This window comes from Acinonyx jubatus, chromosome C1 (genome assembly GCF_027475565.1).
Source record: "Acinonyx jubatus isolate Ajub_Pintada_27869175 chromosome C1, VMU_Ajub_asm_v1.0, whole genome shotgun sequence".
Taxonomy (NCBI): domain Eukaryota; kingdom Metazoa; phylum Chordata; class Mammalia; order Carnivora; family Felidae; genus Acinonyx; species Acinonyx jubatus.
Genome location: NC_069381.1, coordinates 79,341,973 through 79,368,349, shown reverse-complemented (window position 1 = coordinate 79,368,349; position 26,377 = coordinate 79,341,973). Strand labels below are relative to the sequence as shown.

The 26,377-nt window shown below is 40.4% G+C and overlaps 1 protein-coding gene across 10 annotated transcripts in view; it reads right to left on the bottom strand.

Moving 5' to 3' along the window:
- SLC44A3 (solute carrier family 44 member 3) overlaps positions 1 to 26,377 on the bottom strand; it is a 331,249-nt gene that overhangs the window by 77,988 nt on the left and 226,884 nt on the right. For all 10 annotated transcript variants that reach the window (XM_053214493.1, XM_053214494.1, XM_053214492.1 and 7 more), the window contains 3 exons: positions 25,150 to 25,292; positions 22,873 to 23,009; positions 21,857 to 21,950 (listed from right to left, as the gene is read on the bottom strand). In XM_053214493.1, the coding sequence (XP_053070468.1) occupies positions 21,857 to 21,950; positions 22,873 to 23,009; positions 25,150 to 25,292 (374 nt within the window). The remainder of the gene's footprint in view (positions 1 to 21,856; positions 21,951 to 22,872; positions 23,010 to 25,149; positions 25,293 to 26,377) is intronic.

The window sequence follows — 26,377 nt, the reverse complement described above, 5'->3', positions numbered from 1 at the left end:
TATACCTCACCCACCTTCCCCTAACATCTTACATAACCACAGTACATTTGTGAAAATTCAGAAATTAGCATTGGTACTATACTATTAACTAAACTACAGTCTTTATTTGGATTTTACCATTTTCCACTAATGTCCTTTATTTTCTCTTCCAGGATCCAATCCAGGATGCCCGTTGCATTTAGTTGTCATGTCTCCATCGGTCTATGACAGTTTCTTAGTCCTTCTTTGTTTCCCATGACCTTGACACTTTTGAAGATTCATGGTCAGGTATTTGGTAAATTGTCCCTCACACTGTACAATGTCCCTCATGTTTTCTCATAATTAGACTGCTGTTTTTGGGTTTGGGGGAAGAACACCATGGAGGTGAACTGCACTTTCCATAGAACCACACTGGGGAACATGAAGAACAACATGACATCACTGATGAAGTTAACCTTGATTACGTGGTTAAAGAGGCTGGTATCTGCTAGGTTTCTCCATTGGCATGTTACTATTCTATAGTCTACAGAATATATTCTATATTCTTTGGGAGTGAGTCACTAAGCCCAGCCCACTCTCAAGGGGAGGGAAGTTAAGCAGGACATATCTACAAATATTATTCGGGATTCTTTTGTAAAGATTTATTCCTTTGTGCACTCCTCCCATTTATTCAATCATTTATCAGTGGACTCATGGATATTTACTTTGCTCTTGAGGTTATAATCTAGTATGATCATTGTTTATTCTGTTGCTCAAATCATTGCAGCTTTGGCCACTAGGAGGTCTTTCATGTTGGCCCTGGGTAATTTTGACACACCCTACCTTTTTTTGTTTCCTGGAGAACATTTTCACTTTCTGGCTCTGTAAGATTATGCCAAACTATTTTCCTTATCTAAGCCCTAAAATCAGTCAATACCTTGGAAAATGGTATTTAGAAACCAATATCTGGGTAGTAGGTATGCTCATTGCTACTGGGGTGTCACTGATCCTGGGCCCTCTTATAATCAATCCTCATATGTATTGTCAGAATTGCTAACTAGTACTCCTGTGACAAACAAACTTGCCAACTAGAGCATGGTGCTTATGTACAGTTATTTTTGTCTTCAGCTCACAGTATTTAGTCACAAAGCTGTTTTCCAAAGTACTTAGGTCAGGTCCTTTTCTCTCTTTCCCCTTCAGTGAGGTTATGTCATATATTCGTATTAAGTTAAATTCATATGTCACATTCTACCCTGAGAACTCTTGATATTTTGGTTGATTTTATTTTTTATTTGGATACAGTAAAGTTGACTCTCTACAGGCATTGGTAAGTACACTGAATCATGTAAAAGAGAAATTCTAAAGACTTTTTGTTTTTTGAAAGAGAGAATTTTCACATGAATCCATCCATGCCCCCCCCCTCCCCCAAGGGAAAGAAGGTGAGAGATACCACTCCCAAGTCAGATGAGAAGGGTTTCCTGGAAAACTCAGAGGGCTCAGATGACATCATGGGTTAAGGTCTGAGCCCTGGGAAGTGAAGGCTAGTGTCCTTGGTGTCCAAGACAGCTACATAGAAAATTGTGGGGCCCTCAGCAGAAAGAAGCTGGAAGTGGCTGCTTACTGTCACAGGACGAAGGAAGACTTAGCAAATAACCAGCCAGAGCAGAGATGCATTTGACCATGTAAAGAGCACTGCAGCTGAGAGAGCCCCAGGGACAGGAAATCTCCAAAGAATCCAAAAAGTCTCTATGGCAGAAAGCTGGCTGGAACATCTCCCAAACCCAGAAAACTGGTACTTGTATCAGTCAAATAAGAACACCCCTATGCCCTCTTAATCCTCCTCACTTTTGCTGTGCCAGGCCCGAGAGTCAGAAGCCTGTCTCAGTGGACTGGCAGAGAAAGAGATGAGGAGGAGAAGAGAATGGAGCAGAGGACTGCAGCCCCCTTCCCTAGCCAAAGCCTTCCCATCTGCTCCTGGCCCACGCTGGGGGAGGGAGAAGTTTCAACTGTCAGTCAAGTCTAAAGTCTATCATATTGGACTGAACATTTTAATTACTGGATGGAAAGTATCTATTACAACTTAAAGTGACTGAGTAATTATTGCTTAAAAGTAACCAAAGCAGTCTTGGGAACTGTGTTTTCATTCAGGGACAGAGAAAAACTAGTCCCACTGAATAAATTTAAAGAGACAGAAAGTAGGAGCAAGAGAAATTAAGAATCATTCACAATTCCACCAAACAAAAGTAAAATGCCAAGAAATTAACTTAATCAAGGAGGTGAAAGACCTAATCTCTGGAAAGTATAAAACACTGATGAAAGAAATTGAAGACAACACAAATGGAAAGATACTCCATGCTCATGGGTTGGAAGAATTGATACTGTTAAAATGTCCATACTACCCAAAGCAATCTACAGATTCAGCACAATCCCTATCAAAATACCAAAAGCATTTTTTTCACAGAACTGAAACAAATAATCCTAAAGTTTGCATGGAACCACAAAAGACCTTGAATATCCAAAGCTATCTTGAGAGAGAAGAACAAAGCTAGAGGTATCATAATCCTAGATTTCAAGATATACTACAAAGCTATAGTAATCCAAACAGTATGGTTCTGGCACAAAAACAGACCCACAGATCAATAGAACAGAGTAGAGAGCCAAGAAATAAACCTACATTTTTATGGTTAATCAATCTAGAACAAAGGAGGGAAGAATATGCAGCAGGGAAAAAATGGTCTCTTCAATAAATGGTGCTGGGAAAACTGAACAGCCATATGCAAAAGAATTAAACCGGACCACTTTCTAACACCACAAACAAAACTAAACTCAAAATGGATTAAAGATCTAAATCTAGACCTGAAACCATAAAACTATTAAAAAAAAAAAAAACATAGGCAGTAATTTCTTTGACATTGGCCTTAGCAACATTTTTCTAGATATGTCTTCTCAAGGAAGGGAAACAAAAGCAAACATCAACTATTGGAACTACCTCAAAATAAAAAGCTTTTGTATAGTGAAGGAAACCATCAACAAAACAAAAAAAGCAACCTAGTAGCCCTAGCCCTAACCCTTACTGAATAGCAAAAGACATATGCAAATGATATATCTGATAGGCAGCTGATATCCAATATATAAAAAGAACTTCTACCACCCAACACCAAAAAACCAATAATCCAATTAAAACATGGGCAGAAGACCTGAATAAACATTTTTCCAAAGAAGACATACAGATGGCCAACAGACCCACGAAAAGATGCTCAACACCACTAATCATCAGGGAAATGAAAACCAAAACCACAGTGAGATATTACCTTACCCCTTTCAGAATGGCTAGAATCAAAAAGACAAGAAATAACAAGTGTTGGCAAGGATGTGAAGAAAAAGGAAACTGCACTGTTGGTGGGAATATAAATGGATGCAGCCACTGGGGAAAACAGTACAGACGGTCCTCAAAAAATTGAAAATAGAGGGGCGCCTGGGTGGCTCAGTCGGTTGAGCGTCCGACTTCGGCTCAGGTCACGATCTCAAGGTCCGTGAGTTCGAGCCCCGCGTCAGGCTCTGGGCTGATGGCTCAGAGCCTGGAGCCTGCTTCCGATTCTGTGTCTCCCTCTCTCTCTGCCCCTCCCCCGTTCATGCTCTCTCTCTGTCCCCAAAATAAATAAACGTTAAAAAAAAAATTAAAAAAAAAATTAAAAATAGAATTACCATATGATCTAATAACTCTACTACTGGGTGTTTACGTCCCAAAAAAACAAAAACACTATTTCAAAAAGATATATACACTTCTATGTTTTTGCAGCATTATTTACAATAGCCAAGATACGCAAGAAGCCCAAGTGTCCATCGATACATGAGTGGATAAAGAAGAAGTGGTACATATATATAGCTATATAATATATATAACTATATATAACTAAGTATATATATACACCTATGTATATAACTATATACATATAACAATATAACTGTGTATATATAACTATATACATATAACTATGTACATATAACTATACGATTATATATATATAACTACATATACAACTATATATGTAACTATACAACTATATATATATAACTATACAACTATATATATAACTATATATACAACTACATATATAACTATATATATAAAAAACTATATACATAACTGTATATATATAACTATATATATAACTATGTATATATATAACTGTATATATATATAATGCTATGTATATACATACATAACTATGTATATAACTATATATATATACATAACTATATATATATGACTATGTATATATATATAACTATGTATAGCTATATATATAACTATATAATCATTCAGCCCTAAAAAAGAATGAGATCTTGTCATTTGTGACAGCATAGATGAACTTGGAGGTTATTATGCTAAGTGAAATAAGACAGAGGAAAAAAATACCATATGATTTCATTTATATGTAGAATCTAAAAACAAAGAAATGAACAAATAAACAAAACAAAAAACAGACTCATAAATACAGAGAACTGATAGTTGCCAGAGGGGAGGTAAGTAGGAGGATGGTGAAATAGGCAAAAGGGCATTAAGAGGTACAACATCCAATTACAAAATACCTAAGACACAGAGATGAAAAGTACAGCATAGGGAATATAGTCAATAATATTGTAATATCATTTGGTGACAAACACCATTGTGAGCACTGAGTCACGTATAGAATCAATATGTTGCACATCGGAAACTAACATAACTCTATGTAATACTTTAATAATAAATAAAAAGAGACACAAAAATAAAATTGCTTTCTGACTACATCCTATAGGTTACGATTGCTTGATATAAGTTATATGAGCAAATACGTGCACATATATATACACTTACATGTATGTGAACACATAAATTATACTTAGTATACAGCATACTGCTCTATAGTCTTTTTTTTTTAATTAATTAATTTATTTTGAAAGAGAGACAGCATGCACATGAGTTGGGGAGGGGCAGAGGGAGAGACAGAATCCCAAGCAGGCTCTGTGCTGTCAGCGTGGAGCCTCACTTGGGTTTGATCCTACAGACCACGAGACCATGAGCGCCAGAACCAAGAGTCAAACACTTAGCCGACTGAGCCACCCATGTGCCCCTGTAGTCTGTTTTCTTCTTAAAACGAAAACATCTTGCAGCTCTGTCTATATCAGTATATAACGGATTCCCTTTACTTTTACTGAAATAACATTTCCATAGAGTGAAATATACAGATCTTAAATAAACAATGAGGGACCTCTGATAAATATAGATGTTCATGTAACTATCACCCCTTTCAAGATGTAGAACATTTCTATCATCCCAGACAGTCCTTTCAAACCTTCTTCCAATCAACCTCCAACACTTAGAGGCACTATTAATTTGATTTATACAACTATAAACTACTTTTGATTCTTGCCATGTTCCTATTTCAGTGGAATCATCCAGTATGTATTCTTCTGTGTAAAGCTTCCTCCACTTAGCTGTGATGTGTATTGCCGGTTCATTCCTTTTAGTTGCACGCCCCTCTCTTGGCCAGTCTGCAATGCCATGGTCTGGTTACTGCTGGTATGTCGGGGCACATGTTTGTCTTGTTTTATGTAAATAAAGGCTATTGCTAGCAGGGACCTTGGAGGCCAAAATGCCGCAAAAATTGGTGGGCATGGGTGGAGCATTTAAGATCTGTTAGAGTGTTTGCTGCCTAACTTAAAGACTCCTGCATTAGGACAGTTAGTCGTGGAACAGATTAGATTAACACTAGGTCACCTGCCAACCTCGAGAAAACTGTGTGATGAGGCACGCTGTAAAACACAATCCCCAGCACAGCAGTGGCTCCCTCTCTGGTATTAGTTTAGCTGGGAACCCGAAGGCCTAACTAAAAGGAATGAGATCCTCTGTATCCAGAGGGCTGAGCAGGTCACCTCCCGGGGCACTCGCTTATTTTATGTCTAAGAACTATACTCCTGGAAGTTGCAGGTATGTAGCAAAAAAAAAAAAAAAAAAAGTTTCACCAAGAACAATGTGTAATTACAATGGCCATTATGGTGAACTTCCCAATTAGACAAGATCATTCCTTTAAGAAGTACACTCCAAAGCAAAGCAAGAGTTCCCAAATTAAACAGAATGGGATACCTGTTGCAGCTGGCATGCAGAAGCCTCCAAAAGATTTCAAGATTCCAAAATAGCTTCAGTGAAAGATTCATTACGAAAGGCTAATGAAAAAGGAGGAAAGGTATCTAACGCAAGACTGTAAGACTGTGGTAACTCTTACTGCTCCCCTCTACTCTTTGAGTACCCACCCCAGTAAGCCTCAGGCTGAACTGGCTTTCCATTCTGAAGAGACTGGGACACAGTGACCTTTTGAAATAAGACCATTCCAGGCTACAGGTGATCCACTTCAGATATCTCTCACTCCTTGGTCAAAGGTCGAACTAACGGCCATAGTTAAAGTGTTTCTTCAACTCCAGGAGGATCCTCAAGAGTTTTTATAAATTACCTCCTGGGGTGCCTGGGTGGTTCAGTCGGTTAAGCATCCGACTTTGGCTCAGGTCATGATCTCACAGTTTGTTAGTTCAAGCCGCATGTGGGGCTCTGTGCTGACAGCTCAGAGCCTGGAGCCCACTTCGGATTCTGTCTGTCTGTCTGTCTGTCTCTCTCTCTCTCTGCCTCTTCCCCACTGGTGGTCTCTTTCTCTCTCTCTCTCTCAAAAATAAACATTAACAAAAATTAAAAAAAAAAAACATCACCTCCTGAACCCAGTTGAGAGAAGGGAATAAAAATTCACCATTGTCCCTTCCTTTCCACATACACATACATTATCCCTTCCTTTCTGTCCTGGGAATAACTATTTCCTTCTTGCTTATCTCCTTTTGCATCTTAAGAACATAGCCTGACTTTCTTTTTTTTCTGCCTGGGATATGCAGATTGTTGGTTCTTTCCTGGGCTATCTTTGCAAGCGACTTTAGATCTTGTGAAGATGCTATATTTTACATAACCCTCTTTGAGGATGCCTCTTGGGTCCAGGAGGTTGTTTAATATTGCCAAAAATATTCACTGTTTGACCTGGCTGGAACTTGACAAGATATTTGAAAGGACTTAATAACTCCAGAATCAGAAATCTGGTCAAATTGGAAACTGATATTCAGAGCCTGAGAGGAACTTTTTTTTTTGGAGGCGGGGGGGGGGGGGGGGGGGGTGTCTTCTGCCCCCAAGCTAAATGTACCCGGAGGAAAAGAAGGTATGCCTATAGGTGGGTGGGTGTGTATTTATACACACTTTGATATTAGGTGGCAACCCAGTTCTCTGAGGAATTAAAAACAGCCGTCCTGGTTTTACAAAGCTGTTTTCACAGGACCAGAGGTGTGACTCCAGAAACAATTCAAAGAACACCAGTCCTTTCTACCAATTCCCAGGCCTCCCCTATTTATCTCAAAAGGCTGGTAAGTATAAAACTTTTGGCTTTAAGGGGATCAAAGTCATTGGGGGGGCAGGGTAGGGGAGTGTTTTCCCTGTGCCTTTAAACTGTCCTTGCTCAGTGTTCTGTCTAGTGTTCTCCTGGGCTTTTCCAGCCCATGTCTTTGAAGTGCAAATTTTAGGGAGGTATTCTTATCAAGAAAAAACAAAAGGGGGAAAGGTCATTTGGAACCTGACTTGCCAAAGACAACACATCTTCAGTGTCTTCTCCACAAATATTTTTTAAAACGTTGTAGTCATCTGACAGTTCAGCTTAACTTATTCCATCTACGGGAAAAACTAACTCAGATCCAAATTTTATAACTAGTCAATTTCATACCTATTTCATGGCAGGTAATTTTAAAAAAGAAGCTGTAAGTTTTCTGTGTCTCTCAATGTTCCTGTGTGTCAAATGAAAGAGGACTTCAACTACCTCGTTTTTGACATCAGTTTGTATTTTCTCACCGATTAAGTTCTTTCCAGTTTATCTCTTAACTCAGGCAAAAGACCTGGTGGGGAAGGCATCCCAGGATGGGCCCGAAACTGCCCCTCAAGCAGTAAGGACTGTCCAGAGCCTGCAAGACCCCACAGGACTGACCTCAAGACAATGATCAGCTTGACTTTCACTGTCCCCCTGCACCTACCCATCGACCTTTGTTTCAGATTTTCCTAATATAAAACCTGGGAGTATTTTCGGCACTTTGAGACAGTCTTTGAGACACTAGTCAGCTGTAGTCCTGAGAGGGGACTAGCTGAAATAAATTTTCTTGTTTCCCCACCACTGGTCTCTCTGCTTTTGGATCTTGTTAGCGGTAAGTGGCCGAACCTGGTCTGCTTGGGGCCCCCAGAGCCAGGTGCTATGTGCCCCTGCACACCGTGTACATATATATGTATGTATGGATATGTATGCTGTAGTTATGTGATATTTTCTACCTTCAGATGGTATTGCTAAAATTAATCTGTAAAAGAGCTCTATTTAGATGGTTTGAAGGAAAGTGCTCATATGGTTTGGCCATTCTAAAACTCTTAGGTAGAAACTAGAAATCCAGGGGCGCATGGGTGGCTCAGCTGGTTAAGAGTCAAATTTCAGCTCAGGTCATGATCTCTCATGGTTTGTGAATTTGAGCCCTGCGCTGGGTTCTTTGCTGTCAGCACAGAGCCCGCTTTGGATCCTCTGTTCCTCTCTCTCTCTGTCCCTCCTGTGCTCATGCACACACACATTCTCACTCTTTCTCAAAAATAAATAAACATTAAAAAAAAAAAAAACCCAGAAACTAGAAACCCAAATGTTTTTCAAATTCACCTGATCTGGAAAAATATTTGATATGAGAGCTAACTGAAGTTTGATGGTTTAATTAAACAGATGTGTCTTTAGGGTGGTCAAGATTAAATATAAAATTTTTTTTTAACGAGTATTTATTTTTGAGAGAGCGCGAGAGTGGGAAAGGGGCAGAGAGAGAGGGAGACACAGAATCTGAAGCCGGTTCCAGGCTCTGAGCTGCCAGGACAGAGCCTCAGGTGGGGCTTGAATTCCCAAACTGTGAGATCATGACCTGAGCCAAAGTGAGATACTTAACTGACTGAGCCACCCAGGCACCCCAACATAAAATTTTTATTCGGAGTTTACTAGCCAAATAAATTCATGTTAGCACTTGTAAGATCTGTCAAAAAAAAAAAAAAAGATAGCTTAGGATAATGGCTGACTTTACCTAATGTTTAATGAAGTTTTTGTAGGTAAGCTAACATAATTATTAAGGACGAGTACTTTAAGTAGATGTAAGCAAGATAAAAGTTTACAAATGAACTTTTTAGCACTATTTATGTCTACTTAAATAGTTTTCTCAAAAATATTTTTTTTTGGTAACCTAAAAACCTTAATGTTTTGCTGAGTTAGGTTAAATGAGGAGTTAAGTTAAATGAGGAATAAATTCATTCAATACCTACACATCATTTCCAAATAAGACAAAATACTAAAACATTAATTGCTAAGCATAGGTTTATCCACTTTTGGTTTCTCATTACAGAGAAATTAAAAGATATTTGGATATGTTAATGCTATACTTTAACATATTCCAAAAGGTACATGCTTTTAGAAATTTTGAAATATATTCATAAATTTGCAAATTTAAAGAATGCACCTATGTGGCTCAGTAGGTTAAGTGTCTGACTCTTGGCTTCAGCTCAGGTCATGATGTCGTGTTCTGAGATAGAGCCCCATACATTGGGCTCCAAGTGAAATCTGTTTGGGATTCTCTGTCTCTTGTGTGCTCTCTCTCTCTCTCTCTCTGCCCTTCCCCTGCACACACACATGCTTTTTCTAAAAAAAAAAAAAAAAAAAAATGCTGATATGACACCTGATAGGTTGATATGAATATCTCCATATTCGAAGGAAGAAGGATGTGTTTTCAGTGAAAAAAACAAAGGTGTGAGAAATGGAGATGAATTTTTTGTTATGGAGAAAAAAAGTAATTTTGTCCTAAAATAAGGCTGGTTGTTTAAAGAGGAAAAACATAGGACAAAATCAGAAGGTAGAAAAGTTGTAGAACATTTGTGGAAAAGGAATCTCTGAAAAGGAATTTTAATGTGCAGTCAAGCTGGTTAAGATTAAAATGAATTCATTTTAAAAAATAAGTTTTAATATCAGGTAAGCTGGTACAAAATTAGAATTTGGTTTTCTCTCTGGTAAAAAGGCAAGATTTTCTTGGACTTTTGGTCTCCTTTCATAAAATGGTGAAAGTGTCTTTACATTTTAAGTATTAAATTTCATAATGACCTGTGCCCCTATGTAGGCAAATGGTTTAACACCTTTTTTTTTTTTTTTTTTTTTTGATACTTTGACAAACTTCCTAAAATCAAATGTTAAGTGAAGTCTCTGACCTGGAATATTCCAAAACTTTGTTAAACTAATTAGGCTTATTTGATATGTAAATTACAGGGGACACCTTGTCAAATAAGTAATACTAAGCCTCTGTCCTTTACATCATATTTGTAAGATTATGTCACATGTGGATAAAGTCCATTCTGCTACAGTCCACAGAAGGATAAATGTCCTTGTAACATGGCAACAGTCTGCTCTAAACCTGGAGAAATTAAGATGGGTAAACAATAGCTGTACATTAAACAGTTTACAGTGTTAGTTAAGTGTTAAGTGTTGTGGCCAAGATGGCCAACTGGTTCTTCCTGATTCCCTGACAAACCCCATTTTTAAATTTTTGCATTCCTCTACCCACTATGGGGTGTTTAAGATGAATTACAATTGGGGCTCCTGGGTGGCTCAGTCAGTTAAGCGTCAAACCGGCTCAGGTCATGATCTCACGGTTCATGGATTCCAGCCCCTCGTGTTGGGCTCTGTGCTGACAGCTCAGAGCCTGGAGCCTGCTTCAGATTCTGTGTCTCCCTCCCTCTCTGCCCCTCCCCTGCTCATGCTCTGTCTCTGTCTCAAAAACAAATATAAACACTAAGATGAATTATAATTAAACATTGCTGGGGAGACTTCTATAATAAGACTGTGAAAACCATTTACTATCAATGTCTAACCTGTCAGGTCCATAGGTCTGGAAAAATTTTTGTTCACAGAGGCCTCAAACCTCTTCCCTCTTTGAACATCTCCAGCTGGACTTCATTCAACTGCCACCTAGCATGGATTATTAACATGTTCTTGTTACTGGAGGTATGTTTTCTGGATGGGCTGAAGGTTTTTCCTGCTGCAAGGTTGATGCCTCCCAACAAAAGCAAAGAAACTGTCAGAAAGTATGTTTCCTTCACCATCCCCTGTGATCAAAGCACCACTGCATGGAGCAAATCATACAAACCATAACAAGACCTCGCTAATGTTGTAGAATTCTATCAGTAAACAACTTTCTGCTGATCCTCTCCCGTGCTAGCATGATAAGCTACTGTAAGTCTTTTAAGTCTTATGCTAAAGCCCACCATCAACATGTTAAAGATGCTTTCCCTTATCCCAAGTTCAAAGGATCCTGTTGGTCACAGTCTGGAACCTGGTGACTGGGTATTGTGGAAACATCATTGCTGAAAAAACGGCTCTGAGCCTGAAGGAAGGGACCCTACCAAGTGCCCCAGAACACTGACACAGCTGTAAAACCTAAAAGACATTGAGCCTTGGAAACACATCTCACAGCTAAAGAAAGATCTACCTGACACTGTTCTGCACACATGCTGGATACCTCTGCATCCATCTAGCCAGACTTAGACTTCATACTTTAAACGTAAACCCCCTTTTCCTTCTCTTCCTTTCCTGTACTGTGGCACTGGCCTGGAAAGATAGCTCCCTCATCAGTATCTCCCAGGCTGTTGCTAAGGGGGGGAACCTCTTGTTTCAGGCTAAGAGAAAAATCTAACGGTGCCTCTAACATTTCACAAGCAAAATCAGACATCTAATTGGTTGACTCTCCTTAATTTACATTGCTGAGTTAAAAAGGACCTACCAAGGAGAGTTTCATGACCAGAATTCACTACTTATGGCAGGTCCTTATTTCTCTGGTTAGGGATAAATGTAAGGGAGGCTATGATTAAAAACTCTCCGTTAATAAAATTATTGCAAAATCTGCTGTTAAAACAATAGCAGCCCAGCAAAGATCCCTCTAGCCAAAGTTGTCCTTGATACTAGAACAATTCTTGATTATCTTTTAGCTGAGCAAGGAAGTGTCTGTGCCTTGGCCAACATCACCTGCTGTGTCTGGATTAACACTTATGGGGAAACTGAAATTCAATTACATAAAATCACAGAACACATCACTTGACTTAAAATGGTGACCCCTTCCATGGGGTCTTGGGGACCATGGTTCTAAAGTGCACTCCAAATATTGGGAATTATCCTATTTATAGGGATCATAATAATCTCCCTGGTGCACTGTATTCCCTCAAAAGCTTTACATGCATGATCACAGTGGCTCACCAACAAACGATCTCCCTAAGACTGGAATGTATAAGGAACGAAAAAAATAAACCACTTAAAGAATGTACACCTGAAGCCATGTCCTGTGACTATCACAGAGGTTAAGCAAAAATGTCATGACCTTTGGATACAACACAAAGGAACAACAAAAACTTCAAGAACTTCAGAGCAATAGCTCAATTTTGATCACATCTCTCAGTTACTTGGAGAATCTAATCAAAATGGAGTAACTGTTAAAAAAAGAAAACTATAAGGGCACCTGGGTGGCTCAATCAGTTGAGCATCTGACTTCGGCTCAGGTCTTGATCTCACAGTTTGTGGGTTCAAGCCTTGCGATGGGCTCTGTGCTGATGACAGCTCAGAGCCTGAACCCTGCTTCAGATTCTGTCTCTCTCTCTGTCCCTCCTCTGCTCATACTCTGTCTCTCAAAAATAAATAAATGTTAAAAAAAATTTAAAAAACAAAACTACAAGGGCACCTGGGTGACTTGGTTAAGCGTCTGACTTCGGCCCAGGTCATGATCTCACAGTTTGTGAGCTCAAGCCCCATATTGGCTCTGTGCTGCCGGCTCAGAGCTTGTAGCCGGCTTCAGATTCTGTGTCTCCCTCTCTCTCTCTGACCCTCCCTTGCTCACACTCTGTCTCTCTCTCTCAAAAATAAGTAAACATTGAAAAAGAAAGAAAGAAAAAGAAAGAAAGAAAGAAAGAAAGAAAGAGAAAGAAAGAAAGAAAGAAAAGAAAAAAATCCATATGCCCCAAATGGTGTCACTTAGACCAAGTTTCCAAGCCTGGGGCTTAATATCTAATCTAGCTGCACTTTCAAGTCCCCCCCCCCCCCCCCATGTAGTCTTAACCAGTCAGCCAGGAATTTTTCAGTTAGCACCATATGGATGAAGTAATCTACATAAAACCCCTTCCTTTTCCTAAGGGAAAGAAAGCTACCTTGCCTGGAACAATCCTTTCCTTTTGCTAATAACTTTCTTATCCCACCCACCTTCCTATAAAAACCATTTTGTGCAACTTCTCAGAGCTCTCCTCTACCTGCTGGGTACATGCTGTCTGATTCATGAATTCTTTAATAAAGCCAATTAGAACTTCAAATGTATTCAGTTGAACTTTTTTTTTTTTACATTTATTTACTTTTGAGACACAGAGACAGAGCCCGAGTCGGGCAGAGAGAGAGAGAGACACAGAATCCGAAGCAGGCTCCACGCTCTGAGCTGTCAGCACAGAACCCGACACGGGGCTCAAACTCACAGACTGTGAGATCATGACCTGAGCTGAAGTTTGACGCTTAACTGACTGAGACACCCAGGTACACCTGAACTTTGTTTTTTAACACCACATTGTCTTAATCACTGTAACTTCATAGTAACTCCTGAAATCAGCTGGTATGAGTCTTCTAACTTTGTTCTTCAAGAATTTTTTGTGTGACTGTAGGTCTTCAGCTTTTCTGCATTTTTTTTTTTTTTTTGGCATGAACTTGTCAATTTCTACAAAAATTATGTTGGGGGCGCTACATTGAATATGTAGGACAATTTGTGGAGAAATGACATCCTAACAATATTAAAACTTCCAACTCGTGAACAAGGTCTATCTCTCCACTTATTTTGGAGTTCTTTAATTTCAGCAAGGTCTTAACGTTTTCAGTCCACATCTTCCATGTCTTCTGTTAAATTTATTCCTAGCTATATTCTTCTGATGCTAAACATGGACTTTAAAAATTATTTCCTAATTGTTGCAAATACATACAAATGCAATTTGACCTTGTATATTGCAATTTTGTTAAGTTCATTTAGTAGTTACTTTGTAGATTCTTTTGGATTTTCTATATAAACAATTAGGTCATCTGTAAAAAAGATGGTTTCATTTCTTCCTTTCTATTTCTTTTCCTTCCTCTTTTGCAATTCCTAGGACCTCCATTACAATGTTGAATGGAAGTGGTCAGAGAAGATAACCTTGCTTTGTTCTAGGTAGGCAAGAATTCAATAGTTCACAGTTAAGTATACTATTAATTGGAGATTTCTCACTGACGCTCTTTTATCAGAGAACATTCTCAGCTATTCCTAGCTTTCTAAATATTGTTACATTAAATGCAATGCTGTAATTTATTTAAGCAGCCTGCTACTGACAGCCACGGAGATTGTTTGCACTCTTCTGCTCTTACAAACACTGCAGTGAATACATTTGTACAAATGTCATTTCATACTCTACAGGTATACCTGTAGATTAAATTTCTAGAAGCACAAATGCTTGACTTAAAGGCATATACATTCTTCACCAATGAATATTGATGAATTGCCCTCCTCAGATCTCTGCCTCAGCAATGTATGAAAGTATCTATTTCCCTACACCTTTGTCAGTGGAGTGCATCATCCAACTTTTGGATGCTGTCACCTAAACATCGGGAGTGTGAAAACATCAGCATTTCCCCTATCGTGAGGGAGGTCCAGCCTCTTTTAATATGTTCAAACAACACTATTTTTTTCTTTGAAGCATCTATTCACATTTTTTATCTCATTTTTTATACTGAGATATGGTCTTCCAGAAGTTGGATTAATAACATTTTTTATAAATTAGAGAAACTAATATATTTATACAAATTGCAACTTATTTGCCTGTTTACTTTGCTTCTAGTGTTTTCTCAGGCAGAGATGTTCATTTCATCAATTGTTTAATTTTATGTCTTCTGAGTTTTAAGTCATGGATAGAAGGCTCCTTTACTTTCAGGTTATAGAAGAATTCTCCCATGGCTTCTCATACTTTCCAGTTTCACTTTATACATTAAAATCTTGAATCCACTTGGAATTTATTCATATAAGGCATGAGGTTTGGATCCAGCTCTTCCCCTGGATGCCTGTCCAGTTGTCCCAACACCACTCACTCAATAGCCAGTCATTTTGTCACTGATTTGTCACTTTTATCATGTACTAAATTCCTGTAAGCCTTTGGGTCTATTCCTGGATTGCTTAGTAACTTCTATTGATTTTTCTACACATGAATTAGTGCTGTCACCAGCTAGACCCCAAGACAGGGTCTTTATTGCTCGTCTGCTGGTACCTGCTGACCTCTGTCCTACATTTTCCCTTAAATCCTTCTTTCCAACTTCTCTCTTAATCCAGACAAAAGACCCAAGGGGCATAGCAACTGTGGTCGAAACAGAAACTATCCCTCAAACAATAATGACTGTCCTGAGGAAGAGTGCCAGCTGGCCCAGACCACCCACACAAGTTTGAGCTTAACCCCTGACTCACACCTGCATAGGACCATGGAGTGACCCATGGAGTGAGAGACAGTTACCTTTACCTCATTATAATACTAAAATGTCCACCCAAAGAGAAGCACAAGTCTCATTTACGTAACATACAATGTACGCACAGGCACGTTTCCTCAAGGCACAAGCACGAACTTGTCTCCCTCTACATTAGGTGACAAGGCTTTGCTTTCTAAATATTCATCTTAACTGTAAATAAAAGGAACCCATTCACCCCTGCTGGGGAAGTCACAGCTTTGTAAATTATTCCCCATAATTTCCTTCTTCGTGGCAAATAAAGTTTCCTTTGTGTGATGACTTACCTGGTGGAGTTTCTACCTGGGACTCACCAAGGAGGAAACTCATTTTAGTTCAGTTACAGGGCCACAGTATTTTAATTATTAAATTTTATAATACAATAGTTTTTAAAAACTGTAAGGGCTAGTCTCCATTGTTTTCCTTTTTCAGATTTTTTTTTTTTTAATTTTTAAACAACTTTCCTTACAAATTTAAAATCAACTTATCTAGTTACTGAAAAAAATCTGTTTTGTTTGTAATCATGACAAATTTATAGCTTGACTTAGGGAGAAATGACATTTTTTATAATGCTGAGTCATACTGTCAACACCGTCTTTCCATTTAAGTATTCCTTATACCTCAGGAACATATTAAAATGTTCTTTTTAATAAAAAAATCAATCCCATTTGCAACTTCACCAAAACCAATTAGATACCTAGGAATAAACTTAACCAAAGAGGCAAAAGATCTGTACTATGAAAACTATAGAACATTTATGAAAGAAATGGAAGAGGACACACGAAAATGGAAAAACATTCCATGCTTATGGATTGGAAGAACAAACATCGTCAAAATGTCTATACCACCCAAAGCGACCTACACATTTAATATAATCCCCATCAAAATACCACAGCATTCTTCTCGAAGCTAGAACAAACAATCCTAAAATTTGTATGGAACCACAAAAGACCTGAAAAGTCAAAGCAATCCTGAAAAAGAAAAACAAAACCAGAGGCATCACAATTCCAGATTTCAAGCTATATTATAAAGCTCTAGTCATTAAGACAATCTAGTATGGGCACAAAAGCAAACATATATCAATGGAATAGAATAGAAAATCCAGAAATGGACCCACAACTCTATGGTCAACTAATCTTCAACAAAGCAGTCTCTTTAATAAATGGTGTTGGAAAAACTAGACAGCAACATGCAGAAGAATGAAACTGGCCCACCTTCTGACACCATATACAGAAATAAACTCAAAATGGATGAAAGACTTAAATGTAAGACAGGAAACCATCAGTATCCTAGAAGAGAACATAGGTAGTAACGTCTTTGACATCAGACATAGCAACTTCTTACTAGATATGTCCCTGAGGCAAGGGAAATAAAAGCAAAAATGAATTACTGGGACCTCATTAAAATAAAAAGCTTCTGTACAGCTACGGAAACAATCAACAAAACTAAAAGGCAGCCGATGGAATGGGAGAAGATATTTGCAAATGAAATATTTGATAAAGGGTTAGTATCCAAAAATCTATAAAGAACTCAGCAAACTCAATACCCAAAAAACCAAATAACCCAGTTAAGAAATGGGCAGAAGACGTGAATAGACAATTTTCCAAAGAAGACATCCAGAAGGCTAACAGATACATGAAAAGATGCTCGACCTCATTCATTATCAAAAAAATACAAATCAAAACCACGATGAGATACCACCTCATGCCTGTCAGAATGGCTAAGATTAACAAAAGAATAAACAACAGGTGTTGGTGAGGATGCAGAGAAAGGGAAACCCTCTTACACTGCTGGTGGGAACACAAACTGGTGTAGGCACTCTAGAGAATAGTATGGAGGGTCCTCAAAAAGTTGAAAATAGAACTACCCTATGATCCAGCAACTGCACGACTAGGTATCTACCCAAAGGATACAAAAATACAGATTCAAAGGGGTACATGCACCCCGATGTTTACAGAAGCATTATCAACAATAGCCAAGCTATGGAGAGAGCCCAAATGTCCATCAACCGATGAATGGATAAAGATGATGTGGTATATATATATATACAGTGGAATATTACTCAGCCATCAGAAAGAATGAAATCTTGCCATTTGCAATGATGTGGATAGAGCTAGGATGTATTATGCTAAGTGAAATAAGTCAGAGAAAGACAAAAACCATATGATTTCACTCATATGTGGAATATAAGAAACAAAACTGATAAACATATGGGAGGGGGAAAAGAGAGAGGGAAACAAACCATGTGAATGTCTTAGAGAACAAACTGAGGGTTGATGACAGAGGGAGGTGGGAGGGAGGCGGGCTAGATGGGTGATGGGTACTAAGGCGGGTACTTGCTATCATGAGCACTGGGTGTTGTATGTAAGTGAATCACTGAATTCTACTCCTGAAGCCACTACTGCACTGTATGATAACTAGAATTTAACAAAAATTTGAAAAAAAAATGATGTCATAAATAAATAAATAAAGTGTTCTTTTCATGGTTCTTGTATATTTGTTACATTTGTCTCTAGGCAGTGAAGTACCCAGTTCGTTTTTGTATTTCTTCTCACTGCGGTAAAAGTTGTCTTTTAAAAAATATAGGAATGCTGCAGATTTCGGTTTATCAATTGTGTTCCCTGACACCTAAATAAATTCTCTTATCAGTTGTAGTTTTTCAGCTAATTTCTTTAAAAAAGTTTTTTTTCAAATGTTTATTTATTTTTGACAGAGAGAGAGAGAGAGAGACAGAGCATGAGTTGGGGAGGGGCAGAGAGAGACACAGAATCTGAAGCAGGCTCCAGGCTCTGAGCTATCAGCACAGACGCGGGGCTCGAACCCACGAACCACGAGATCATGACTGAGCCGAAGTCGGATGTTCAACTGACTGAGCCACCCAGGGGCCCCTCAGCTAATTTTCTTACCACCGCAGAGTAATTTTACTTCCTGCTCTCTGAGTTTTAAACCTCTAATTTTTTCCTTTTCTAGTACTAAACAGTCTTTTTTTAAACAATTTTTTAACGTTTATTTATTTTTGAGAAAGAGACAGAGTGCGAGCAGGCGAGGGGCAGAGAGAGAGGGAGAAACAGAATCCGAAGCAGGCTCCAGGCTCTGAGCTGCCAGCACAGACCCCGATGCAGGGCTCGAATTCACAAGCTGTGAGATCATGACCTGAGCCGAAGTTGGACGCTTAACCGACTGAGCCACCCAGGCATGCCCCTACTAAATAGTCTTAATACCAATAAATCTGAATTGTTTTTATAGCAAATGTTTTCTGAACTTTCAATTAGTATTTCTGAAAAATAAGGTCAGATGTAAATCTAATGTCATTTTGTTTTTCCCCAAACACAATTCTCCCTAAGACATTAATTTTGTCAACAAGGTTTGTTAAGATGGTGCTTTTCAGGCATTTCATAACCCTGTGCTGGTAAAGAATGACCCATCTCAGCCCTGAGAGTGACAGAGAAGCATGTAAAGTGTGGGTCACCCCTGATGTGTGTGGTTGACCAGTTGCCCTCTGAGGACTTGATTAGCTGGGGCAGGGGGTGTGACTGGGCCCCAGACCGTGGTTTCTTCCCCACTTCTCCTTTTCCTCTCTCACCAGCAAAACCACTCAGATTTGCAGGAAGTAATTCGTAGAGCTGACTGTACATTTCGATGACGCTATTGGAATTCATCCGAGCAAACAACTCAGTGATGTGCACGGGCACCCACGTGGAAGGTGAGGACTAGAACTTAATTGATGGAAAACCCCAAGCCTTTTGGATTTTAAATACATGGGGACTCAAAATACAGTATTATGTGGAACCCCAAAGGGAAAAAGATACGCTTGCTTGTTATCTTCTGTCGTTTTTCACTGCTCTTAAAAGCTCATACCTCAGGACACAAACCTTCTTGATATTCAGCCACTACTCTAAAAGGGTATGTTTCTCCTCACGTGATCGACAGAGGGAGAAGAAACAATTGGTTTAGTCAATAGAGGTATTTAGAAAATGTTTTTTGGCCCTGTGGCCACACTTCTCATGATTTCAAGCTTTCACTCTTGGCACTGCTCTTCCATGATAAATATGATAATTTCCATCTTAGAACAAACTCTTGCTTGTGTAGGAAAAGGAAACAGAGCCCTCAAGGAGATTTCTCTCTCCCTCTGTTGAGAAAGGTCAACCAACAGGTTTGTCTTTCCATGGAAAGGTCTGCATTTGGGGGGTGAAAGGCCTAGGACAGGTGTGGCAGAAAAATGGGGACCCTAGGACACATGCTATGGGGCTCCCCGTACCCCCACCTTGGTGTGCGCCCAAGGAGGCCATCTGCCAGGTAAAATAACAGCAATGAAGCCTTGACGGTTGGTTTTGGATTACAGAAAGATATGGACCCTGTTTGGGTTTGCAGGCCAGCTCCACCTGCTGCTTATGCCACTTTACGCTGCTCCTGCGTGAGTTTTTTCTACCATAAAACAGGGATGAAGACAAGGCCTACAGCACAGTGGTTTGAGGAGGTCCAGGTCAATGAATATGTCAAGAGCTTAGAAAGTACCTGGCAAGTATCAAAAGCTCAATAAATGCTCGCTATTATCAGCAGCAATATCAAGATACAAGCTTCCCACAGAATTACAGCCGCCATCCCATTGATAGGAAGAATTTATCTACCTCTGGTTAAGTTACAGCCTGAAAAATTCCGTTCTCTTCCAGTTCCCTCTGCAGGCACACTTACAAATTGTGTTCCCTAGAACAATCTTCTCAGAAGACAAATACTGTATGACTCACTTATATGTGGAATCTAAAATAGTCAATTTCACAGGAGCAGACAGTAGAAAGGTGTTGGCTGGGGCCTGGGGGAGGGGAAATGGCAAAATGATGGTCAAAATGTACAAAGTTAAACCCCTCTCTTCAAGCGTTCAATAATTTTCCTTTAACCTACTAAGCCACTGTAGTTTACTTTTTTGGCTTTAGTTATGTTTCACTGAGAGATGTTTATGATATCTAACAAAACTCAGAATTTAAAAAATAAGATACAGAAAAATGCAATGGGACTCTCCTCTGCAAATAATTCTCTCCTCTTCCAGTTACTTGTAACACAAAGTATTTATTTTAGATGCCAGGAGAATGGTTAACTATATTCTTTCCTCCTATGTAGCTAAAATCGACTGGAGTTTTATTTTTTATTTTTTAGCACCTGTTAGATCAGCATTTTTCAAGCTATACTCACAACCCATTAGAAGATGGTGAAATAAACTGCTGTTTTTAAAAAGTGAAACAGAATTGAAACCTTTAGGACAAATCATTTGCAGTAAGGGGAAATCTTGTTTTGACAGACTTGCATTTCTGTTTTATACTCACAAGGATGTGTGAAGGTGTATGTATAGATGGAATACATTCTTTACTGTGGGTCCCAGCCAAGAGTTTGATAAACACTCTACTGGACGGTTGGCCCAATGCCCTGTTCTACCTCAATTATCATTACTTCTCAGGGATTTTGCACAGAGGTCTCATTCACTGTAAGTATACTTACAACTTTTAAAAGCATGGTAATGCAAAACAAACCAAGTCTTCCTTCAGAACATCTCAGCATCCTGACGGTGGCGATGATTAGTAATTGTGTTTTCCCCATTACCTTTCTCGATGGCTCAAATGTGAGCCATTTACCGTGGCAATACAACTACCGTGTCGCCATTACAGCTTTATTCTACAAATATATGTAAGGTACCTCCTATGTGCCAGGTACTACACTAGTTGATACGAACGGCTGACTCTAAAAGGAGTTCACAAGTGGAATCCTTGAGAAGGACCTGTTTTCTGTCCTCATCGAGCAGGTGCTTTTGGTGGCCCCTTGGCCTCGCCCATATAGGTGTGTTTCTTAGGGAGACATCTAGAGTTGTAAAAACTAACAATGTCTGGTTGCAATAAAAGAGAAATTACTTTCTACTTTGTAATAAGTAGTTGGAGTAGAAAAAACACATACCAACTACTTTATCAAACCACTCAACTGGTGATTCGCATACGAATTCTGCTAGCTCCAGTGTTGTCATTTTCTGACTATGTGTATTTCCAGTGGTGAGTTTTCTCCTTCTGTAGCCTGGTTCCTAATCTACTGTCCATCATGTATAGTGCAGATAGATAGCTCCTCCTTGTTTATCCCTGGCCTTCTGTAGACCGTAGGGCTCTACCAAATATCTCCTTCCTGCTTCCAACAATACCCACAAGAGCAACAGATGCAAGTACTCCATAACTTCTGTTGATGGATAAAGAAAAAAAATGGAAGCTTTTTACCTCGGAGGAACGGGCAGCCTGGGACACAATGAGTCTGCATTTGGATTCTGGGTGTAGTTGATGGAATTCAAACTGTAAACACACAGGAAGGACCCTGGAAGCAGAAGACACACAGACTATACTATCTCCCTCTCATCTTTCTAGGGGAGCCAGTAAGAAAGCTACCATCCTTTTACCAAACCAAGAAGGAGATGGAATCAATCACTCAGGTTTAGAAAACACGTCTATAGATGATCTAAACACAGTAAGAATAAGCATCCAATTCGAGGTCAGACTGAGGCCTCTCTTTCTCTCTCTCCTAAATCTCAACTTAAAACTAAAAGTTATACAATTGGCACAAAAATTATTTGAAGCGTTTTTTTTTTTGGAGGGGGGAGGAATGATTTATTGCATAGGCTTGATATTTTTAACCCAGTCTTGCAAATAATTTTTTAAAAATCTGGCACATCATTTCACAGGCAGATAGAATTTGCAGTGGGTTGCCTCGAATTTCTTTTACTTTCCTTTTCTTGTTTAATCCCTGTAACATAAATCTCACGAGCAGGCTCAGGGCAAGGTGCTTCAGTTACGTAAACAATTAGTGCCAAGTATCCTTGGGCCCCAACATTGTAATGAAAGAACATACTTGTCAGCAATTCGCTACAAAGCCGGCAGCTCCTCTCTAGGACTGGATGTGCCCTGTGCACAGAGCTCTCTGACCTCCGTCTGACGCTGCCTTTGGGCCCTAAGCGTCAGTCTACACTATACTCTGTATGCAAGGCCATCCCCTGGCAGTGAGCAGAGAACAGCTAGGGTTTCAGATAAATTCCAGATAAAGCTGAATGAGGCTGTACAAGGCCCAGGAGAAAGCACTGATGGCCTCTCGCACACAAGAAGAGGCTACCACAGGCAATGACAATCTCCAGTTTTGCAGAGAAAGCAGTGCCAGGGGAATCTGTCAGCTAGGTCTGCACAGGTTACCCCACTATGGTTCCCGCCCTCAGGGGGAAGAGCGAGCTCCGTCCCCTGGTGCCTACCATTCTTGTCTGCAAAGAGTTGGACCTCTTCCAGGGTATCAAGCTGCTCTTCAGGACAGCTCGACACGCACAGGATGGTGGAACTGAGCCTCACGTCCTTGACTTCCGGGTTGCAGGAATTCATAAAGAATACGTGTCTAGGAAACAGATGAAATGAGAATATCTTAGAGCGTATCCTCTCACTGGGTTTAATTAGGGGCCTTAAAACCCATGTTATCAAATGTGGGAATAATTAAGGCAAACTTTTATAGCCAAGCACCTCAGAATAATTTACCATGTATTATGCCTACTGGGGGTCATCTATGGAGTTGTGCAGCGGAGAAATCATGCTCAAATAGTAATAAAACTTCCCTTTTCCAGATTCAGCATTTCCTGGGAGAGAACCTAAGGGGTGGCCTGAGGAAGGCGCCGAGGAAGGGAAAGGATTAAACTGCACATGGAATGCTAGATCAGGTCAGTGCGTGAACTACTAGCCAAGTCCACGGAAGACATATTTGCACCCGAGTGTTCAACTGTACTTCAGAGAATAGCTGACCTCAGGGGAGTGAGCAGAAAGAGGGAGGCCCCGGCTGTGAATGAAAAGCCTGCCCCTCTCCCCCACCTGCCAGTTTGAGAGCCAGGAAAGTCACGAGACCCTTCCCACTCCAACTGTTCCACCAGTGGGTAGATGGGGCCGAGAACAAAGCTGGTTGTTGCTATTAGCAGGGTCATGAGCCAGGCTGGCACCGGTAGCTCCCAGACCATGCCCAACACCTCCCCAGGCTGTTGAGATCAGAGGGACGCCAGAAGGGGAGCCCGGGAGCCTGCCAGACAGGCAGTCCTGGAGGGACCTGGTGAAGGGGCGCGGGGAGAGGGCGGAACAGAGGGAGGTGGTATGATAGGAGACGGGGGAACAGATTTCCCAAATTTAGGATACACAGTTTAATTTTTTTTTGAAATTGTGGTAAAATACACATAAAATTTTACCATACTAACCATTTTAGGTGTAGAGCGCAGTGGCATTAAGTACATCCCCACCACTCACCCACAGAACTCCTTATAACCTTGCAAAACCCAAGCTCTGTACCCACTAAGCAAGCCCTGTGCCAGGCAACCACCATTCTTTCTGTCTCTGTGCGTTTGACTACTCTAGGGACCTGAGATAGTGAGATCACAAAGTATTTTTCTTTTTGTGACTGGCTTATTTCACTTAGCCTAACATCCTCAAGATTTACTCAAGTTGTACCTCGTGTTAGAATTTCCTTCCTCTTTAAGACCGACTAATATCCCATTATATACACATACAACACTGTGTTTGCTGATGGGACACCTGGTTGCCTCTACTTGTTGGCTCCTGGGAATGCATACTTTACATCTCCAAGAGGATGACTATTTCTCAGCATGCACGCATACATCCCCCCCTCGGGGGGGGGGGGCAGCCCCCTTCTTCCTTCTTTTTTAAAGTGATCCCCAAGTGCAGGAGGAAATGTGTCCACGTGATCCACATCCAGCAATGTAGAGCCCCTCTCCTCAGGGGCAACACTGAGTGGTAGAAGGGGCGTGGTCTGAGAACCGTATTTGGTGACTCCAAACTTGTACTCAGGATCTATTCAGAACTGCAACATTCTCTCGTAGGAGGGGCTTTTGGTCATCAAGTCTCAAAAATTACTTCAAGGCAGCCTCCATCTTAGAAAAACCATGGCCAAGGCTTTCTTGCCTCTTAGGGGATTCCAAATTCTTCTCTTCCTTTTCTGTTTCTGTGTTGGAGTTGGGGGGTAGTGAGACTACAGTGCCATAGTTGAGACCACAGACTGGGGAGGGAGTGGAACGCAAGTTCCCAGAATTCCCAGGTGGGATTCAGGAATTACCACACAGATAAAATACTGTGGATGATGTACAACTGGTAACATCAATTGGTAACGTGATTCTGATACATTATGGATAACAATAGTAGCCACTAACAGATTAAGTCTTAGCTCATGCAGTGTCCCAGTGGATCCTTAAAATAACCTTGTGAGACCAGCATAACAACCAGTTGAAAAGATGAAAACCGGGTTCAGAGAAGTTAAGTACTCTGCCCAAGGTCACATGGCTGAAAATTAGCATCGGCTGAATCTGAACAGAGGACCAGCTGATTCCAAAACCTGTGTCTTCACTACCGTACACATGCCTCCTTTTTTATGAGATGGGCTGATTGTTTTAAATGAGAAAACATTTTCCAGGCTCAAAATGGCTAATTTATACAGTTTTGAAATATAGGATAGCCCCTGCAGGTTGGGGATTTACTTGAACACTTACCTTTTCAGGGTCATGTCCTGCCCTGAAAGAGGGGCCCCTTCTACAGGGGAGTTCTTCTTGCCACACACGTTGCCAAAGCTGTCATAGCCAAAGAGGAGTCTTCCCGTGGCTCCCGCCACCATCGAGTAGCCCATGATGAACAGCTGGTAAAATTCAAGTGGCACATGAGAGGCTGGCCAACAGGCTGAAAACACGGGCCCCTGCATCCCTCAAGATGTTGATATCAAGTGGAGCCAGGTGGACAATGAATCTCCCCAGCATCACTGTACTTCTCTCCTTCAGCAACAATGTCAACAATTCAAATCAGTCAGGAGGCTGTCACTCTCACCCTTGTTCTAACAAGTTAGATAGGGAGAACATCCTAAAAGGCTGAACGGATCCTTGCCTGTGTTCTTACCTGCGTGTCCTCTGTATCCTTTTCTCCATGAGTCTGTCATTTTTTCTTCTGGGCCTAACTTTACCAGGGCAACTCAAATTTTCTTCCCCCTGGAGGTTCTTGCTTTATCTAAGTACTCCCCCGCCCGCCATGCCACATCTTTCCCCAAGCTTCCTTCTATCCCCTTCCCCCAACTCTCTCCCTTCTCTTCCCTTTCCTTTTCCTCCCCCCCCCCCCCACCAAGTTTCCTTCACTGGTCCTACCTTCCCTCTTTTCCTCCCTTCCTTCTCCCCACCCCACCCATCCTCTCTCTCTTTTTTTGTGTGTGTGTCTTATATTTAGGGGACTCTGACCCTCAGGGGCAGAGACAACACAGTTGATGTGTAGCAAGATACTGTTCATAACAAGTGAGAAAATGGTGTTTTGGAATAAGTGCTTAAAATATACAAAATAAAGAATCTCAGGAATTCTGGACAACAACCTCTTGCAACTATAGTCACTTTTTTCCCCAATATCATCATGAATATGGAATACTTGAAACTTCAGCTCAAACCACTGTCCCATTCATCATATGTAGTGATGGGGCCCTCCACTAAGATTGAGTGTGTACCTCCCCCCATGATGTGATCTTAGTGTTGTAAGTTTCCCAATTTACAGTGCACTGAATAGCATTGAAAAACTAGTGCTGACATGATCGTTCCGGGAGTGAGGATACAGTACATCATTCGATAAAATATGGGGCGCCTGGGTGGCTCAGTCAGTTAAGCGTCCGACTTCGGCTCAGGTCACGATCTCAAGGTCCGTGAGTTCGAGCCCCGCATCGGGCTCTGGGCTGATGGCTCAGAGCCTGGA